Source organism: Triticum urartu, chromosome 7A, assembly GCF_056163025.1.
Source record: "Triticum urartu cultivar PI428250 chromosome 7A, HENAU_Tu73, whole genome shotgun sequence".
In the NCBI taxonomy this organism is placed as follows: domain Eukaryota; kingdom Viridiplantae; phylum Streptophyta; class Magnoliopsida; order Poales; family Poaceae; genus Triticum; species Triticum urartu.
In genome coordinates this window covers 753,764,352-753,784,294 of record NC_141879.1, presented here as the reverse complement: position 1 = coordinate 753,784,294, position 19,943 = coordinate 753,764,352, and the positions used below count along the sequence as shown (strand labels likewise).

The 19,943-nt window shown below is 42.5% G+C and overlaps 1 protein-coding gene across 1 annotated transcript; it reads right to left on the bottom strand.

Moving 5' to 3' along the window:
* Positions 1-243: 243 nt before the first annotated feature.
* LOC125519644 (putative disease resistance protein RGA3) lies at positions 244-18,347 on the bottom strand. The gene is made up of 5 exons (XM_087535875.1): positions 18,033-18,347; positions 17,597-18,001; positions 7,000-7,323; positions 2,192-4,307; positions 244-284 (listed from the first exon to the last, which is right to left on the bottom strand). Exons 1-5 carry the CDS (start codon positions 18,345-18,347, stop codon positions 244-246), a joined length of 3,201 nt encoding a protein of 1,066 aa, XP_087392001.1.
* Positions 18,348-19,943: the final 1,596 nt, after the last annotated feature.

Genomic DNA, 19,943 nt, shown 5'->3' with positions numbered 1-19,943 from the left:
GGAAATCACATAAAAACTTACTACCTCTGTGCAGCTACATTACAACAACCAGCTGAAAGAATATACGGAAACAACCAACACCCACTCACTGACTATAGTTCTTAGCCTATGTGCAGCTACATTATTAATTGTTCTCTCAACACATCAAAACTTACAGCCAATAATATACAATACATGACACTTGTCTTGCCAAAGATGTGACCAATCCTACACAACACAGGTCTTTTTCCGCAATCCATCTTTTCAATCATGTGGCAACACCAATTTGGCTGCATAGTCAGGGCCTGCGCAGAAAGGGAATACATGAGAGCCAGTCCTAATAGGTAATGTTCTGCTTAGCAATTGCTAATAAAATAGGTGCATGTATAGATCAGATTAGTTTCTTTCCAAGTCAATTTAACATATATCTCCAAGGGATTTAATAATGGTTTCAACTGACATTAATTAGTTAGTGTCATGTGTAGTGACTCAGAAGAGAACTGCCACTAGAAGCACAGTTCGTAATAGGAGAGGTAAGTGAATACCAGATTAATTAGGTGGAGAAAACGGCCTGATCCGATGTCCGCAGCTAGCTATCATGCACTTTCTCTTTTTCTTGGCCAGCTTTTTGTCGGTGGTGTTCTTCTTGTTCCTTGTTTTCATCTCCTGAACCGGGTGCAACTGTTGCTGCTTCTTGTTCTTCCTCTGTAGCCATTGTGTGGACTAACGTCCAAACAGACGAAATTAATAAGATGGAACAAATAGGATAGGATGGAACAAAAACGAAATGAAGAAATACAACATTGTCTGAGTATTGCTGTTTAACCTCCAGATTCGATCAGGCGTTGGAGCAGTGCATCCCTCACCCCGATGGCGTCCTCATCTTCTACTTGCAGCACTTGCTCAATGTAATTATCCTCCCGATCACTCGGCGCACGCCTACACCCTCCTCCTCCATGTCTATCACTATGTTATGCAACATGCAGCATGTGCTCACTGTCCAGTACATCTCAAGTTGATTATTTGGTTGCCACCATTCTCCCTCCAGGCACTTCCACGTTTCTTTTAGCCTTGTTAGCGGCCTCAGATCAACAGCTGTAGCTGCAGAATGTCTCCTGTTGAACTCAACTTTGGCGTCTGAGAATGAGAGGCCATTATCCAACCGGTAAGGTGTGGGGAGCCCGGGGCAATGAGGGTATCCTACATCACCAATTATGTATTCACTAACTTCCGATCCCGCACCTGATGATACATTCAGCTTTCTACCATTCAGCCGAACACCCTCCACGCAGGACTCGACGACATAAGCGTCATGAAAAAATCTTGATTGGTTCATGGTACCTTGCGGCCACAATGAAATGCCCGTGAACCTCATATCCGCATCAACCACGGCATGCATTAGCATGCCATCATTTTCCTCATTCTCATGTTTTTGTGATCCAAATTTGATGTGAGTTGTATGTACAACACCGCAGTAGTTTGGGAGGCCATGGATCTTGTCAAACTTGCGCTCGATCTTATCCACTTGAGCGGAGCCTGGCAAACTGATGTGGTGCATTGCTCGCCCTTCCACAGCCTTAACAAACTTCTGAGTTAACAGCGAAACCATTGACCCATCCACACCAAATGATGATCCTATAATCTCTGGGGTCTCACCTGAGTTCAACATTCTCAGAGCAATGGCTACTGCATCATGGAAAGACAACACTCTCTCATCAATTAAGGTGTGACGTTTTACCATCATATCTTCGGAAAGGGGCACCTTCACCAAGCTGCAGATGTAACTAAAGGTACTTCTTCTCATTTTGTACAAAGACTCAATTCCTTGTGTGAATACCATACAAGACGATAAATTTCTGCATGGCAAGGAAAGTTATGCATAACATATTACTCTTGATTTGTTTAACTTGAGGTAATTGATCTACAGAACAAGTAGAAAAACAAATCCTTAGCAACATGAGGGGGTGCAACGAAATCAGAGAGTGGCCTTAAACAATGCTCACGGTTGTGGCTAAGACTTAATTTGCATGTCTAGTACAACCATGTCTACATGTCCTCCGAGATGCCTTAATCATGTGAAACAAAAAAGTATGGAATATATGCAGTCTTCATGCAGCATATATATAGGAGACGAAATGAAACAAACTTATAAAATGACAGAGTTAGAGTGCCCAACAAATTAAGGCAAAGAGTAATTTTTAATTTTCTGTACCTTTAAATATGGAAGAGCGGCTAATATTCGAATCAATCTTGAAGTTGTCACTTCTTGTGTACATCACATACCACTTCCTTTTGTTCATACCATCATACGCATATGCCTTGACATGCTCCACGTGGCTGAATTTGTCCCACTCGATACTAGATTGGCCTGTGGCTACTGAACAGAGCAGCCATAACCTGCAGAATAATTGAAAATGTCTTGGCTTTATATCTCGCATGTATTCTGGGAGTTCTTCCATGGTGTAATCTTCAAGGACCAACATATTGAGCGCAGGGACACTCTCCAGCACATTCAACTTTGGGCAATCGGTGATGGTAAGCTTCTGCAGATTTGGGAAATTGGTGATCCTCTCCAAGTCGGGGCTTCCAAGCAATGTAAGATCAACAATAAGAGGAAAGTTCTCAAGATAGCACAGGTGTTGGATATCTTGTATGATTAATTTCTTCAGAGCCCTTGCATTGGAGGCAAGCCCAAGAGGAACACGCCTCCGTCTGCAATTACAGAGAAAGAGCTCATCCAAATGGGGCATAACTTCCACTTGATCCTCCCACTCCCACTCCTCCCATTCCACCAATCCTATTAAGGACAAATTTTTTAACCTTGGAAATGGTGTTGCCGCTGCCTGCAAGAATCCACTCTCAACACGCCTGATGCATGGAGCATTGCAGACCTGAAGCAAATGCAGATAGGGGAGCTGACACAACCCATTGGGAAGTTGGGTGCAACAAGCCAGGTCAGAAAAATATAGTGTCTTCAAGTTGTGGAGGGGCACTGTCAATGTCGACATCATCCAGCTCGGGAGTTGACGGCCAAAATACCCTTCGATATGAAGATTTTCTACACTAGGAGGAGGGCAGAGCTCATCAAACACCTCCTCAATTCGTTGCTGCTCTGCTTGAGAGATGCCTTCATACTCTTTACCAAACCAATAATCTCCCAATTTGCTGGTGCAGTGCAAGAATAGGTCGATGAGATGTATTTTTTCACCAAGCCTAGCTTTAGCAGCAAACGAAGCAGAAGATACACTCTCCAATTGAATTACTTTAAGAAGTTTGAGTTGGGAAAGAGGGCCCAACTCGTCCAAACTGCACCAATCACCGTCCATGTGGGCTCGAAAGCCATGTAGTCTCCTCATACTTGTCAGACCGCAGAAGCCTCTAGGTATCATCCTTATGCTTGGAATACTAAGTAACCTCAGCTGGCCAAGGTTCACAATGCTATCAGATAGATTCACTAATTGTCTGCATCCATAAAGGTTGAGGAACTGCAATAATTTCATATTGCCAATGTTCCCTGGAAGTACAGATATATCAGTATTTATCAGTGCCAGATACCTCAGGTTCTTGAGTTGATGCAACGTTTCAACCAATGTGGCCACATCTGTAGATTCAATATGTAGAACCCGCAGACAAGAAAAGTTAGCCAATGAATCACCATGCTTCATCTTGATGTGGATATTTGAGATTAATGTTCTCACATGCTGCTTGTGCATAGATTGCCAATAAATTTCACCTGATTGGAGCATGTTGGTTTCTATAGACAACCAAAGAAACTTCTGTGAATTGAGTTTAGCAAGAATATTGATGTCTTCATTGTGAACTATAAGTGCTTCATCTTTCATCACATACTGAGCAAATGAGCAAACAACATCATGCATGCTACAATAAGATTGATCAAAATAAGATTTATCTGGCTCTATTAGGTTCCTAGATATCAGCTGATTGTAGTAATATCTTCCATATTCTTCTAAATCATTCAAGCTGCCATGAATAAATCCTTCACTAATCCACATGGCAACTACTTCACCCACATGAAATTTTTTACACTTAGGAAGAAGAGAGTAGTATAGAAAGCACTGCCTCGGATAAGAAGGCATGTCTTCATAGCTCAAGCATACTGCATAACTGAGATCTCGAGGCATTTCAGCTATTGACCATTTAGTATCATCCAAAACCTTCTCCCAGTAACAGCGCAACCCCTCTCTTTGACGCAAGAGTCCTCCCATTAATTTAATGGCTAGTGGTAAACCACCAAATTTTTGTATAATTTTCAGTCCGATATCCTTCAGCGTATTGGTGTGGTTTTCATCCATATCACTTGAAAGTACCTGGAAACATATTATTGAACAAACCGATACAGTTAATTGACTACGTACCAAGCTCCTCTAAGGCGCTCAAATATACCTCTTAATAGACAAGAGTACTATTGGATGTAGTCATCTATTCATCAAGGTGTTGGGGAACGTAGTAATTTCAAAAAAATTCCTATGCACACGCAAGATCATGGTGATGCATAGCAACGAGAGGGGAGAGTGTTGTCTACGTACCCACGCAGACCGACTGCGGAAGCGTTGACGCAACGTAGAGGAAGTAGTCGTACGTCTTCCCGATCCGACCAATCCAAGCACCGTTACTCCGGCACCTCCGAGTTCTTAGCACACGTACAGCTCGATGACGCTCCCCGGGCTCCGATCCAGCAAAGCTTCGGGGATGAGTTCCGTCAGCACAACGGCGTGGTGACGATGATGATGTTCTACCGACGCAGGGCTTCGCCTAAGCACTACAACGATATGATCGAGGTGGAATATGGTGGCAGGGGGCACCGCACACGGCTAAGGAACGATCTCAAGGATCAACTTGTGTGTCTAGAGGTGCCCCCCTGCCCCCGTATATAAAGGAGCCAAGGGGGAGGGGGCGGCCGGCCAGGAGGAGGGCGCAGGAGGAGTCCTACTCCTACCGGGAGTAGGACTCCCCCCCCCCCAATCCTAGTTGGAATAGGATTCCCCGAGGGGGAAGAGAGAGAGGGGGCCGGCCACCTCTCCTTGTCCTAATAGGACTAGGGGAGGGGGCAGGCGCGCGGCCCATCTAGGGCTGCCCCTTCTCTTTTCCACTAAAGCCCACTAAGGCCCATATGGCTCCCGGGGGGTGCCGGTAACCTCCCGGTACTCCGGTAAAATCCCGATTTCACCCGGAACACTTCCGATATCCAAACATAGGCTTCCAATATATCAATCTTTATGTCTCGACCATTTCGAGACTCCTCTTCATGTCTGTGATCACATCCGAGACTCCGAACTAACTTCGGTACATCAAAATGCATAAACTTATAATAACTGTCATCGTAACGTTAAGCGTGCGGACCCTACGGTTCGAGAACAATGCAGACATGACTGAGACACATCTCCGGTCAATAACCAATAGCGGGACCTGGATGCCCATATTGGCTCCTACATATTCTACGAAGATCTTTATCGGTCAGACCGCATAACAACATACGTTGTTCCCTTTGTCATCGGTATGTTACTTGCCCGAGATTCGATCGTCGGTATCCAATACCTAGTTCAATCTCGTTACTGGCAAGTCTCTTTACTCGTTCCGTAATACATCATCCCGCAACTAACTCATTAGTTGCAATGCTTGCAAGGCTTATGTGATGTGCATTACCGAGAGGGCCCAGAGATACCTCTCCAACAATCGGAGTGACAAATCCTATTCTCGAAATACGCCAACCCAACATCTACCATTGGAGACACCTGTAGAGCTCCTTTATAATCACCCATTTACGTTGTGACGTTTGGTAGCACACAAAGTGTTCCTCCGGCAAACGGGAGTTGCATAATCTCATAGTCATAGGAACATGTATAAGTCATGAAGAAAGCAATAGCAACATACTAAACGATCGGGTGCTAAGCTAATGGAATGGGTCATGTCAATCAGATCATTCAACTAATGATGTGACCTCGTTAATCAAATAAAAACTCTTTGTTCATGGTTAGGAAACATAACCATCTTTGATTAACGAGCTAGTCAAGTAGAGGCATACTAGTGACACTCTGTTTGTCTATGTATTCACACATGTATTATGTTTCCGGTTAATACAATTCTAGCATGAATAATAAACATTTATCATGATATAAGGAAATAAATAATAACTTTATTATTGCCTCTAGGGCATATTTCCTTCACAAGGTAGGTTTGACTATCTAAATATTCAAAGTACAGAAAGTGCTTGTCAAAAGGGAAATGCTATGAATCAATGGATGGATTTACTTATCATGCTCCTATGCTCCAAAGGTTTATGCAATGACTTCCACATATGACGTACACACTATATATGAAGAAATTCTTTCATTTCCTTTATAAAATGGAATGCATTGTCAGAAAAATATACTTTTGCACTACTCTCTCATCATTGTTACATAAAACTATACTCCAAATATAGCAAAAATTGCAAAAATCATAATACTAGACAAACACCGCAGCCAAAAATCTGAGTGCAATTTTTACGGAAAACCACTGCAACTTTTAGTCTGGTTATTTTTTTATGATTTTTCTTGTATTGGTAGGTTTCACAAAAACTATTGGTTTCTTGTCTTAAATAATATTTTGTTTCTGTTATATACTAAGGTAGTGGAAGAGCAGCTGATCACTCAGATCTTCATCTTGGGTTTGACAAAACAATTAAAAATTAGCAACAATCTAATCACTACATGTATATACACCCCACAATTCTTCAATGGTAAAAGACAACATATCTATTAATTATGCGGATTTTTTACAAATTACTAAAGTTCGGTAAAATAAAATCCTAGTGTTTTGAATGTGTCATGTAGGCAACAAAGTATGGAAAATCCAGTTGGTATTATGATATATTTCTTTGTTTAGCACCATGCTTTGATGACATTATTATTTACTTATTTATTTGCAAAATAGCAAGATTAATATCAGACCTATAAAATTATTAACATGGCTTGCACTCCAGCAGGTATTAGTGCATAGAAGCCATTGATATGTACTAACCTGCTTCTTGAGCAATAACCAAGCCTCATCAGGCGCTAATGTGTTGACATGGTGGTACGGCCATGTGGCTATCATCCCCAGCGCAACACCTTCATCTCTGGTGGTGATTAGGACTCGGCTGCCTGAAGCAGCAGCATTGAAGGGAACTTTGAGCACACCCTCCCATGCTTCATGGTCCCACACATCATCCATTACTAGTAAGGTCTTGTGGCCAATCAAGGCATCCTTGAGGGTTTGATGAAGCGTGGTCTTCGTATTTCCAGCCTGCCAGTGGTCTCCTCCGGCTTCAATATCCGCTCTTCTCAAGAGCTCAGCCTCACTAAACACTACAAGAAATATGTCAACTTATGACCTTCTGTCAGTGACCCTCAAAGAATTGGTCATAAATTTATGACCATTTTAGACCAATTGGTCAAAAGATGTTCAGGGGGCTTCAAACCCTAAACCATTGCGACCATTTTGGTCAGAAAGGTCGTAATTTCCTTACACGAAATGGTCACAAAGTAAACAGTGCTAGTCCGCTGCCTTATTTCTAGTTGTTAATGACCAATATAGATGGTCATAGCCTTGTAGATTGTGGTGGATTGCGATGACTAGGCGCCATCTCATCAGTTTTGCCTATGTGTCATGTCCATGTGGCAGTTTTTGCCCTAGGTTGTGAAGCAACCTATATTTCTATCATTCCCAAAATTCCCAAAAAAATCTCATAAATTCTTTGGGTCATATCTTCATCAAATATGTAAAAATCCTTCCTTGCCTAGTTCAAAACTAATTCAACAATATTCATTTTCCTATTATGTTCATAACAACACTTTATGAAGGAAGTGCTATTTATATATTCTTAATTGCCCTACGAATTTTTGGGCACTCTTTCCTATCCAAATCATTACCGCATGACAAAATTCAGCTCCATTTGCCTAGCAAATCTTCCTCGGCAAATTTCCAAAGTTTTTGTCCACCTAGAAGCATTGTGAAGGAAGTAACTTTTTTATATCTCTAAATGACATGAAATTTATACAGTTTCTTCATATGCCCAAATTATCACCCTCCTCCAAATTGCAGCTCAGTCAAATCATCTATGTGAGCCCAGGTTCAATTTATATTTTATGGCCAAATTGGCACATTGCAAAGCAAGTGTTATATAGACCCCTCCTATTACCCTCAAACTTTTCGGGCACTCTTCCATACCCAAATCATTGCCACATGATAATATTCAGCTCAATTTTCCTAGTAAATCTTTCTCGGGAAATTTCCAAATTTCTACCTTGAGAGAAGCTTTGTGAAGTAAGTACTAGCTAAGCTTACCCAAATGATCTGAAAATTGACCAGCGCATGACCATACCTAAGTAACTTACCTACCCCAATTTTGAGCTCATTTCATTCATCCAATCTCTCTCACTAGTTTTCCCAAGTTTCTGTCCATAGAAGAGCATTGTGAAGGAAGTACTACTTTGGCATGTCCAAATGGTATCAATTTTCTACAATGCTTTCCTATGCCCAAATAACCATCCTCCACAAAATTTCAGCTCAATCCATTAATTATTTTGAGCCCAGCTTCAACATTCATATTTTTGTCCAACGTGGTACTTTGCAAAGCAAGTACCACCTAGGATCCTCCTTTTGAGCTAAAAATTTGTGAAGACATTCTCCTTAGTAAATGATCATCCTCAGCCAAAACTCACGCCCATTGGCCATGTGCATTTCCCGTACCGCTAATCAAACACTTGGCTTCTAATTCATGTTTGAGCATCGATCGGTCTTCTCGTGAGAATCTTATGTTGTAATTTTCTTCCTAGCACCAACCTGGGGAGTGCCCAACCCACTAGACATGCCTAGGCCGCCCAGAACACATGGCAACGCCACGGTCACCCGGTGACCACGCGGCGGGCATGCGAGCTTACGCGCTCTAGAGTTGGGGCCCTCGGCCACCGTCCAAACCTCGATGTCTCTCCATCAAACCATGTATTTCTGATTAAATAGATACTTATGTACCTAGAAATGATTTTTGTAAAAAATAAATAGCGAACTATGAGGCAGCTGCAGTTCAAATTTGACCCTCTTCCAACTGAATCGGCGGAAATTTGTCTTTTTCACGAGAGGTGGATCAAAACTTTTTACACCCAACCATTTTGTCAATTGTGCATTAAATATGTCCTAGTATTTTAGAAAATCGATTTTGTCCAATTTTGCAACAATTATTTGGTAGTTCGTTCACAAAAAAACCTCCTTTCGGGCACTCGGAGAATGAAAAATGGTTTTTTCGTCCAAAGAAAATGAAAACTTCCTTAGGCAACATTGTTTGCCATTCCAATATGCACCCTTGCGCACAATATGAGATCATTTGAACAAACTATGCCACGAATGTGGCCATAAGATTGATCATTTGGCTTGAAAGCCATGAATCTTCACCGATGATAGCTCATTTCTGAGAACACTTTTTTAAAATAACTGCCATATTACAAGTTTGTTATTTTTCTTGGGAACTTGGCCACATATAATGACACAATGCGAAGGTTTCCCAATTTTTTGATTTTTTTGAATTTTTTATGCCCGTTTCAAAATCCGGTCAAAACGGCGGGATTGACAGTTCCTAGCTAGTGGTTGAGTCTTGGAAAACTTTTGGTGTTTCTCGAATTAAATAGATACTTATGTACCTAGAAATGATTTTTGTAAAAAATAAATAGCGAACTATGAGGCAACTGCAGTTCAAATTTGACCCGCTTCCAACTGAATCGGCGGAAATTTGTCTTTTTCACGAGAGGTGGATCAAAACTTTTTACACCCAACCATTTTGTCAATTGTGCATTAAATATGTCCTAGTATTTTAGAAAATCGATTTTGTCCAATTTTGCAACAATTATTTGGTAGTTCCTTCACAAAAAAACCTCCTTTCGGGCACTCGGAAAATGAAAAATGGTTTTTTCGTCCAAAGAAAATGTAAACTTCCTTAGGCAACATTGTTTGCCATTCCAATATGCACCCTTGCGCACAATATGAGATCATTTGAACAAACTATGCCACGAATGTGGCCATAAGATTGATCATTTGGCTTGAAAGCCATGAATCTTCACCGATGATAGCTCATTTCTGAGAACACTTTTTTAAAATAATTGCGGTATTACAAGTTTGTTATTTTTCTTGGGAACTTGGCCACATATAATGACACAATGCGAAGGTTTCCCAATTTTCTGATTTTTTTGAATTTTTTATGCCCGTTTCATAATGCGGTCAAAACGACGGGCTTGACCGTTCCTAGCTAGTGGTTGAGTCTTGGAAAACTTTTGGTGTTTCTCAGATTAAATAGATACTTATGTACCTAGAAATGATTTTTGTAAAAAATAAATAGCGAACTATGAGGCAACTGCAGTTCAAATTTGACCCGCTTCCAACTGAATCAGCGGAAATTTGTCTTTTTCACGAGAGGTGGATCAAAACTTTTTACACCCAACCATTTTGTCAATTGTGCATTAAATATGTCCTAGTATTTTAGAAAATCGATTTGGTCCAATTTTGCAACAATTATTTGGTAGTTCGTTCACAAAAAAACCTCCTTTCGGGCACTCGGAGAATGAAAAATGGTTTTTTCGTCCAAAGAAAATGAAAACTTCCTTAGGCAACATTGTTTGTCATTCCAATATGCACCCTTGCGCACAATATGAGATCATCTGAACAAACTATGCCACGAATGTGGCCATAAGATTGATCATTTGGCTTGAAAGCCATGAATCTTCACCGATGATAGCTCATTTCTGAGAACACTTTTTTAAAATAACTTCCATATTACAAGTTTGTTATTTTTCTTGGGAACTTGGCCACATATAATGACACAATGCGAAGGTTTCCCAATTTTTTGATTTTTTTGAATTTTTTATGCCCGTTTCAAAATCCGGTCAAAACGGCGGGATTGACAGTTCCTAGCTAGTGGTTGAGTCTTGGAAAACTTTTGGTGTTTCTGGAATTAAATAGATACTTATGTACCTAGAAATGATTTTTGTAAAAAATAAATAGCGAACTATGAGGCAACTGCAGTTCAAATTTGACCCGCTTCCAACTGAATCGGCGGAAATTTGTCTTTTTCACGAGAGGTGGATCAAAACTTTTTACACCCAACCATTTTGTCAATTGTGCATTAAATATGTCCTAGTATTTTAGAAAATCGATTTTGTCCAATTTTGCAACAATTATTTGGTAGTTCCTTCACAAAAAAACCTCCTTTCGGGCACTCGGAAAATGAAAAATGGTTTTTTCGTCCAAAGAAAATGAAAACTTCCTTAGGCAACATTGTTTGCCATTCCAATATACACCCTTGCGCACAATATGAGATCATTTGAACAAACTATGCCACGAATGTGGCCATAAGATTGATCATTTGGCTTGAAAGCCATGAATCTTCACCGATGATAGCTCATTTCTGAGAACACTTTTTTAAAATAATTGCCGTATTACAAGTTTGTTATTTTTCTTGGGAACTTGGCCACATATAATGACACAATGCGAAGGTTTCCCAATTTTCTGATTTTTTTGAATTTTTTATGCCCGTTTCAAAATGCGGTCAAAACGGCGGGCTTGACCGTTCCTAGCTAGTGGTTGAGTCTTGGAAAACTTTTGGTGTTTCTCGGATTAAATAGATACTTATGTACCTAGAAATGATTTTTGTAAAAAATAAATAGCGAACTATGAGGCAGCTGCAGTTCAAATTTGACCCGCTTCCAACTGAATCGGCGGAAATTTGTCTTTTTCACGAGAGGTGGATCAAAACTTTTTACACCCAACCATTTTGTCAATTGTGCATTAAATATGTCCTAGTATTTTAGAAAATCGATTTGGTCAAATTTTTCAACAATTATTTGGTAGTTCCTTCACAAAAAAACCTCCTTTCTGGCACTCGGAAAATGAAAAATGGTTTTTTCGTCCAAAGAAAATGAAAACTTCCTTAGGCAACATTGTTTGCCATTCCAATATGCACCCTTGTGCACAATATTAGATCATTTGAAAAAACTATGCCACGAATGTGGCCATAAGATTGATCATTTGGCTTGAAAGCCGTGAATCTTCAGAGATGATTGCTCATTTTTGAGAACACCTTTTTAAAATAATTGCCGTATTACAAGTTTGTTATCTTTCTTGGGAACTTGGCCACATATAATGACACAATGCGAAGGTTTCCCAATTTTTTGATTTTTTTTGAATTTTTTATGCCCGTTTCAAAATGCGGTCAAAACGGCGGGCTTGACCGTTCCTAGCTAGTGGTTGAATCTTGGAAAAATTTTGGTGTTTCTCTGATTAAATAGATACTTATGCACCTAGAAATGATTTTTGTAAAAAATAAATAGCGAACTATGAGGCAGCTGCAGTTCAAATTTGACCCGCTTCCAACTGAATCGACGGAAATTTGTCTTTTTCACGAGAGGTGGATCAGAACTTTTTATACCCAACCATTTTGTCAATTGTGCATTAAATATGTCCTAGTATTTTAGAAAATCGATTTGGTCCAATTTTGCAACAATTATTTGGTAGTTCCTTCACAAAAAAACCTCCTTTCGGGCACTCGGAAAATGAAAAATGGTTTTTTCGTCCAAAGAAAATGAAAACTTCCTTAGGCAACATTGTTTGCTATTCCAATATGCACCCTTGTGCACAATATGAGATCATTTGAACAAACTATGCCACGAATGTGGCCATAAGATTGATCATTTGGCTTGAAAGCCATGAATCTTCACAAATGATAGCTCATTTCTGAGAACATTTTTTTAAAATAATTGCCGTATTACAAGTTTGTTATTTTTCTTGGGAACTTGGCCACATATAATGACACAATGCGAAGGTTTCCCAATTTTTTGATTTTTTTTGAATTTTTTATGCCCGTTTTAAAATGCGGTCAAAACGGCGGGCTTGACCGTTCCTAGCTGGTGGTTGAGTCTTGGAAAACTTTTGGTGTTTCTCTGATTAAATAGATACTTATGTACCTAGAAATGATTTTTGTAAAAAATAAATAGCGAACTATGAGGCAGCTGCAGTTCAAATTTGACCCGCTTCCACCTGAATCGGCGGAAATTTGTCTTTTTCACGAGAGGTGGATCAAAACTTTTTACACCCAACCATTTTGTCAATTGTGCATTAAATATGTCCTAGTATTTTAGAAAATTGATTTGGTCCAATTTTGCAACAATTATTTGGTAGTTCCTTGACAAAAAAACCTCCTTTCGGGCACTCGGAAAATGAAAAATGGTTTTTTCGTCCAAAGAAAATGGAAACTTCCTTAGGCAACATTGTTTGCCATTCCAATATGCACCCTTGTGCACAATATGAGATCATTTGAACAAACTATGCCACGAATGTGGCCATAAGATTGATCATTTGGCTTGAAAGCCATGAATCTTCACAGATGGTAGCTCATTTCTGAGAACACTTTTTTAAAATAATTGCCGTATTACAAGTTGGTTATTTTTCTTGGGAACTTGGCCACATATAATGACACAATGCGAAGGTTTCCCAATTTTTTGATTTTTTTTTAATTTTTTATGCTCGTTTCAAAATGCGGTCAAAACGGCGGGCTTGACCGTTCCTAGCTAGTGGTTGAGTCTTGGAAAACTTTTGGTGTTTCTCTGATTAAATAGATACTTATGTACCTAGAAATGATTTTTGTAAAAAATAAATAGCGAACTATGAGGCAGCTGTAGTTCAAATTTGACCCGCTTCCAGCTGAATCGGCGGAAATTTGTCTTTTTCACGAGAGGTGGATCAAAACTTTTTACACCCAACCATTTTGTCAATTGTGCATTAAATATGTCCTAGTATTTTAGAAAATTGATTTGGTCCAATTTTGCAACAATTATTTGGTAGTTCCTTCACAAAAAAACCTCCTTTCGGGCACTCGAAAAATGAAAAATGGTTTTTTCGTCCAAAGAAAATGAAAACTTTTGACAACCAATCATTTTGTCAATTGAACATTAAATATGGCCTAATATATTATAAAAATGATCTGGTCCCATTTTGCAACAAATATATGGTAGGTCATTTAAAAAAAAACTCAATTTACGCACTCAAAAAATAGAAAATGAATTTTTTTACCAATTTAGATGGTCATAACGTCGTACTGTATTCTGATTGGTCCGTGGACACATCACGCGGATCATGCATCGAACACCGTCGGATGATCGTGGATCCAACGGCAGTCATCTGTCCTTCCACACCATCCCCGAAACCCTAGCTCTGCCCTGTTGTAATTTTACATCCACCCCCCGCCTCCTTTCTTTCCCTCGCTCTCTTCTCCTCCTCTCCCCTTCCAGATCCGCCCTAGCCCCTCTCTCCCCCGCACACCACTCCTCCTCTCCCCTTCCAGATCCGCCCTAGCCCCTCTCTCCCCCGCACACCACTCCTCCTCCCTTCCAGATCGCAGCCGCCACCTCCTCCTTTCTAGATCGCCGCCTCCACCTTCCTCCGGCCGAGCTCCCCGCCGTCCATGGCCTTCCCCATGCCCTCCTCCTATCTCCCATCCCCTTCCCTCACCGCGAGCCCTTCTCCCCCGCGAGCCCTCTCTCTCTCCCTCCCGCAACTCCTCTGCTCCACTCGATTCCGGCGAGTTGAGGCGGCTCTCGCCGGCGCGCAGCACACCCCGGGCTCCCCTCACGGAGCTCTTCCCCTCTCCCGTCAGATCCGTGTCTCGCACCCTCTAGTGCAAGCCCGCAACATCACCCGTGGCTAGGGTTCCGGCCACCACTTTAACTTCGTCGGGATCTGCCACATGCGATGAAGGCGAGGCCAGAGGTGGCCGGATCTAGCACCGGTAAGCCCCTCCCCTCCTTCTTCGTGCAGCATCTCCTCACCTCACCTCGTCTCATGCTCCTTTTTGTACATATGCGTTCACCGTGTTCCTGGTCTCCGGCTATGGTGAGGGGCGGGAGCATGCGCCGGAGTTCACCTCCTTCGGGCGGGCGGGCGGGGTGGCCTCCTCCTGCGGGAGGCGGCCGGGAGCACTGGGTTGGATCACGGACGTCGGCATCATCTTCTCCGACTCAGACTAGGGCACCGCTGCTCCCGTCTCCAGTCCCTTGCCATTAGAGCACAGACACCACTGCTCCCGCCTCTAGTCCTGACAGGTGAAAGCCGACGCCCTCATCTCCTCCAGCACTGGTTGTCCCTGTTTCCAGTGCCGATCCTGGCCTCGTGGGTGAGTTCTTGGAGAATCATTGCTTCCCGGTTTCCGCTTATACACTGAATCTCTGAACTTGTTGTCCATGTTATAGTGTGTGCTTGCTTGCACAGCTTTGTACTATCAAAATAGAGTGCGTGCTTGCTTGCTGTCCATTCAACATGGGAATCAGGCGGGTTAGTTTGGTTTATTTGGTTCTGTTGTTGCTTTGGGCTAGTTTGGTACGTATGGGTTCAAATGGGTGCTTAATAGGAACGAACTGGATTGGTCTATGTTGAACAGAAAATCGAACTGGACTGGGGTGGTTTGGTTTGATGCCGTACAACCTAAAATGGTCTGAACCCGGGGGTTCAACCGGCACTGCCGCACCAATCGCAACCCACATGAACAAACTAATCCCAATGCTCAAGTGTTTCTCTGTGTTGAGAGTGGATGTGTTGACGCCCAGGACATGTTAGTACTGTAACCTGTAAGCTGTAAGCTGTAACTGATGTAATCCTGACGTAATGAAAATTGCTTTGAGGATCTGTCAATTATACAGAGCTCTCCATGCCCAAGCTGAGAAATTCTTGTTGTCAATCTGTTTGATGCCATCATTTTCTTACCATCATATTATATGTGCCGCTCAACATTCAACCTGCTTTAATCCGTACTAGTATTCAGTTTGTACCTCATCTAGCACACTGCCTAAAATTGCCACTATTCTTTCAATGAAATTAGTAGAATTACCTTGTGATTCCTCTGTTTGCTTCACATTATGGTTGCTCTACTGCTAGTGTCTTACTAGCTTGTTTTGACTCATCGTGTTCCCGCTTGTAGTTGATTTTCCATGTGCCTAAGTATATGGGTAATAAACGTGCAAGCAAACATTTGAACTCAAACCCATCCATGCTATGTACTATACTATACTGAAGAAGTAATGTAGATGAATATATATGCAGTTTTATTAAGTGAATGCCATGCAAACAACTAACTTGCTCTTGTCCATGTAGATGGAGTAGGAGGATGAGCAGCAGCAACAAATGAGCCTGATGGTGAAGAAGCACCTGACGACCAAAACTCGTTCAAGTGCTCTTTAGTCCTTCCAAAACAAGGTCTTGATGTCCCCCTTACAGAAAATGTTCATATATGTTCCTGCATGATGCATGTTTGCATGTTGGATGGTCACATTCTAGTGTACTAGCTAGCTAGTAAGCTTGTTTTGCTACCGGATGATTGAATGTCATCTCAGTTTGTACCTCATCTAGCTCACCACCTCAAATTGCCACTGTTTGGTTAGTGTTTCCTTCTTGGTTGGCTAACCATATCCGTTTGTTTAATTAGGAGCATTAGACGCTCTCCATCGATGATTGCCTAATTTTATTCATGGTCTCCACAATATATTCATTTGATTGTCTGCTACATCTCCACTTAAATACTCATAATGCTACAGTCCAGCCTTTGTTCAATTGGACTGACTATATATCTCTTGTTAAAATTGTGCTCTTGATCTTTTCTTTAAACCTGGGACATCATGCATATCTAACTCTTCCTTTTCAGTCTAAACCTGAGACCTCTCTTGTTTTTAGTCACACTGCTGTTTTGTTGTGCTTGATAAACCTGAGACTTCTTTCTATTGTAATATCAAAGTTGTTGGTTCTGGCCTCAGCACTAGTACACTAATATTGAAGTTGTTCACTCTTTTACAGGAGCTTCGGGCCTAATTTTTTTGGAGTGTGAAGCCATGAAGCCAAGTGCGAATGAGTGAAGCCCTACTTAGCGAAGAGTTTTTTGGTTCTGTAGTAGACTGTAAATTGTAATATTGTAATAGATTGTAAAAGACTAATGTAGTGTTATTTGATGAATTATATTTATCCCGTCCTATTTGAAAGTGATTATGTATGTTAAAAAGATGTGAAATGGAAACATGACCAGCAGGACCAATTTATGTCCCACTTATGAATATAATTTGAGATATTTTGAAATTTTTGACGTGTGGTGCCCATTTGACTAGTGGGACCAGCTCTAAAATAAAATGATTGAAAAATAAAAAATCAATTGATGGTAAGAAGGCCACAACCCAACAATAAAAAGGCTGCAATATTGGGCTTGGCCCATGAACCCAACCAAAAATTGACAGACAAAAAAAACACAAATAGGCTGAATTGTTGGGCTAGGCCCATGTAGAAAACCGAATTGGACCGAGCTGAATCTTGTACCACATCAGCTTGCCACGCTGGATGCCTACGTGGCCTGGGGAGGTTGCTAGTGACCAAAACGCCACAGTAGACATATTTTGGTCATAAACGTCTACGACCATTCCAGAAGAAAGGTCGCTATAGTCAGTTTACGATGGCCAGCTTTTGACCTTATGTTTTTGGTCACAAAAAGGTCATAAATGGAAATTTGTGACCATTCAGTGACCAATAGTGATGGTCACAAGTTGACATATTTCTTGTAGTGAAAGTTTTTGTCAATGCTCAACCATATATGTTTGCTGAAGTCACCTTGGATGGCCTTATCATTGAAGACCTTCTCAGCAAGGGTGGTCTTGCCAACCCCGCCGACACCTACGATGGCAAGCACCATGATGTTGTTGTTGGCATTGTTTCCTGCCTGCATGATCTGAGCCACTAGTGATTTTGTGTCTTCTTCGATCTTCTCTCCAACCACACCGAACCGGTCGGGATCCCCCGACATCTCCCAGCTAGGATTACCACGATGAGAGAAGTGCATATGACTGCTATGATACTCATTGGACCCAAGATTGATGAAGCCAAAGGCAACACTCTTCTCCTTGATGGTGTCAAGCCTCTGGTTGAGCGCCTTGATGCGGGTGCTGATGTCATGAGCATGGGAGGGATTCTGCATGTGGATTGAAACACCCTCTAAAATTTTGCATGCAGAATAGAAGGGGGTCAAAACACCCTATGTTTACATGTGATGTTCCACTCTCCATGATGTTGAGATGACAAAGGTCGAGGATGTCAGCAACTTCATACATGGCACGCTTCAGCTGCCCCACCCACACTTGCATGCTCTTGTCGCTAATGCTCCTCCTATCGACGTCTGCGAGGAAGTTCTTAAGGTCGTGAAGCTTGTTCCCCATCTTGTCGATCTCGTCAGAAGCACCGATCAGCATTCCCAGCTGTTCTGCATCCACCTGCATGAGCAAGTCTGCCAAGTAGGAAGCAAATGCATCCAGCACCATTGCCATTGCACTTGATGGCTTTTGCTGTGATAATAAAGGTAAGGTGAAAGTTAACTAGATGAGAGACATGGAAAACGAGCAAGAAGCTCAGCTAGGTGTAATTAGAAGAGAAAAATTAAACATGAACTACCTGACCAACCTTTGAAACGGACGGATGTCCTGCTCATTCAGCTCTAGAGAGCCACTCGGCCCTGGCAAAGATCAAATGAGGCTTCCATTGTGTATGAATTAAATGGGAACTAGCTAAATGATGTTTAGCAAAAGGGAAGCTTCCGTTGTACTATAACATATTGACATGACCCCACCACATCTCTTCATTGATTCCATAACGTGGGCTATAGCTGTCATGTTACGGATTAATTTTTTGCTTAATCTTTTTAATGATTGGCATGATTCGTTCAGGTCAACTAGCTCTACGCCTCTAATTATGTAGGTTCGTTGCAGGCACGGCGTGTTTGTCGGGCTTGTCTGTCGAAAGGTAGCTCTGATCCGCATATTATTTTCCGCGATGGACCTAATTAACTAACCAAATACATAACATGGCCTAGCTGTCAGGATGCCGATCCTGCATATTTGCAATTTTGAACAAATGAATAGTTTGTTAAGTGCCATCAGTAAGATTTGGATCTGGATTTAATTTTAAAAAAGTCCACTACCTGGAGACCATGCTGGCACGAACTAAGATTATATTTATCCAAAACCATGACCATTAGTCGGCACGAACTAAGATTATATTTATCCAAAACCATGACCATCAGTCGGCACGAACTAAGATCACAACTGCAGTGTGCTTGCCTTGAGATCTGCTGACAATAGCTAGTTCTAGTTTATTACTCTACCTTAATTTCCTTGGGGTATGCAAGGAACTAATATTATATTCATTCATGTGCAGGAAGTTAGGGCATGAAACAAATAAAGAACCCACCTCGCCCGTGCTGCTCTCGCGGGGCGGCAGGGCGAACCCTAGCCGCCGTTGGCCGCGCACCTCCCCCACCTCCCCTCCGCCTCACCACCGCCGGAGGGCGCCGCCGGGCCTAGCGTCAGTGGCGGCGGGGCTCCACTCCCTCCTTCCCTGGTGTACTGCGGCGCGGGACGCGGGGCCCTGGCGAGGAGCGCGTCGTTCGCGCGGGACGGCACGACGGCGACCTGGGTGGCGTGCCGGTGGTGCGGCTGTTCGGCGACGGGGGCGACGACTGCGTGAGGTCAGGTGGTGCGAGCCTGCGCGTGGGGATGGCGAGGCTGCAAGCTGCGGTGGTGCTCCCTCGTCAGATCCCGACGGCAGGGGTCAAGGGCTGCGGCGGCGTGGGCTGGGGGTGGTCCAGCTAGCCTGGGCCGGCCTCCAGCATGATGGGGCGCGCCGGCAGGTGCACTGGTGGCGGGGCGGATCTGTAGGGGTCGGTCGGCTGCGATCTAGTGGTGGCTGCAGGGGCGGCTGATGCAGTTGGCGCGGGTGGTGGAAGCGGCCGCCTTTCTCCTCGCGATGGGGGGCGGCCGGCGGCTTGTGGCAGTGGTGGTGCGTGCCCGGTGGCTCTGGTGCTTGGAGCTGGCCGGCCGGCGTGGTCGTTGCTCTGGCTGTGGGTGGCGGCGTGGGGAGGTCCGGAT

Bases quoted from the DNA above. Each gene is read 5' to 3' on its own strand.
- LOC125519644 (XM_087535875.1), bottom strand. From the start codon at position 18,347: ATGGCAATGGTGCTGGATGCATTTGCTTCCTACTTGGCAGACTTGCTC. The intron at 18,002-18,032 runs ATGCAAAATTTT...GTTTCAATCCAC, and splicing joins TTGACCCCCTTCTATTCTGC to ATGCAGAATCCCTCCCATGC. The intron at 285-2,191 runs GTACAGAAAATT...CTTTCTGCGCAG, and splicing joins CCGCTCTTCCATATTTAAAG to GCCCTGACTATGCAGCCAAA.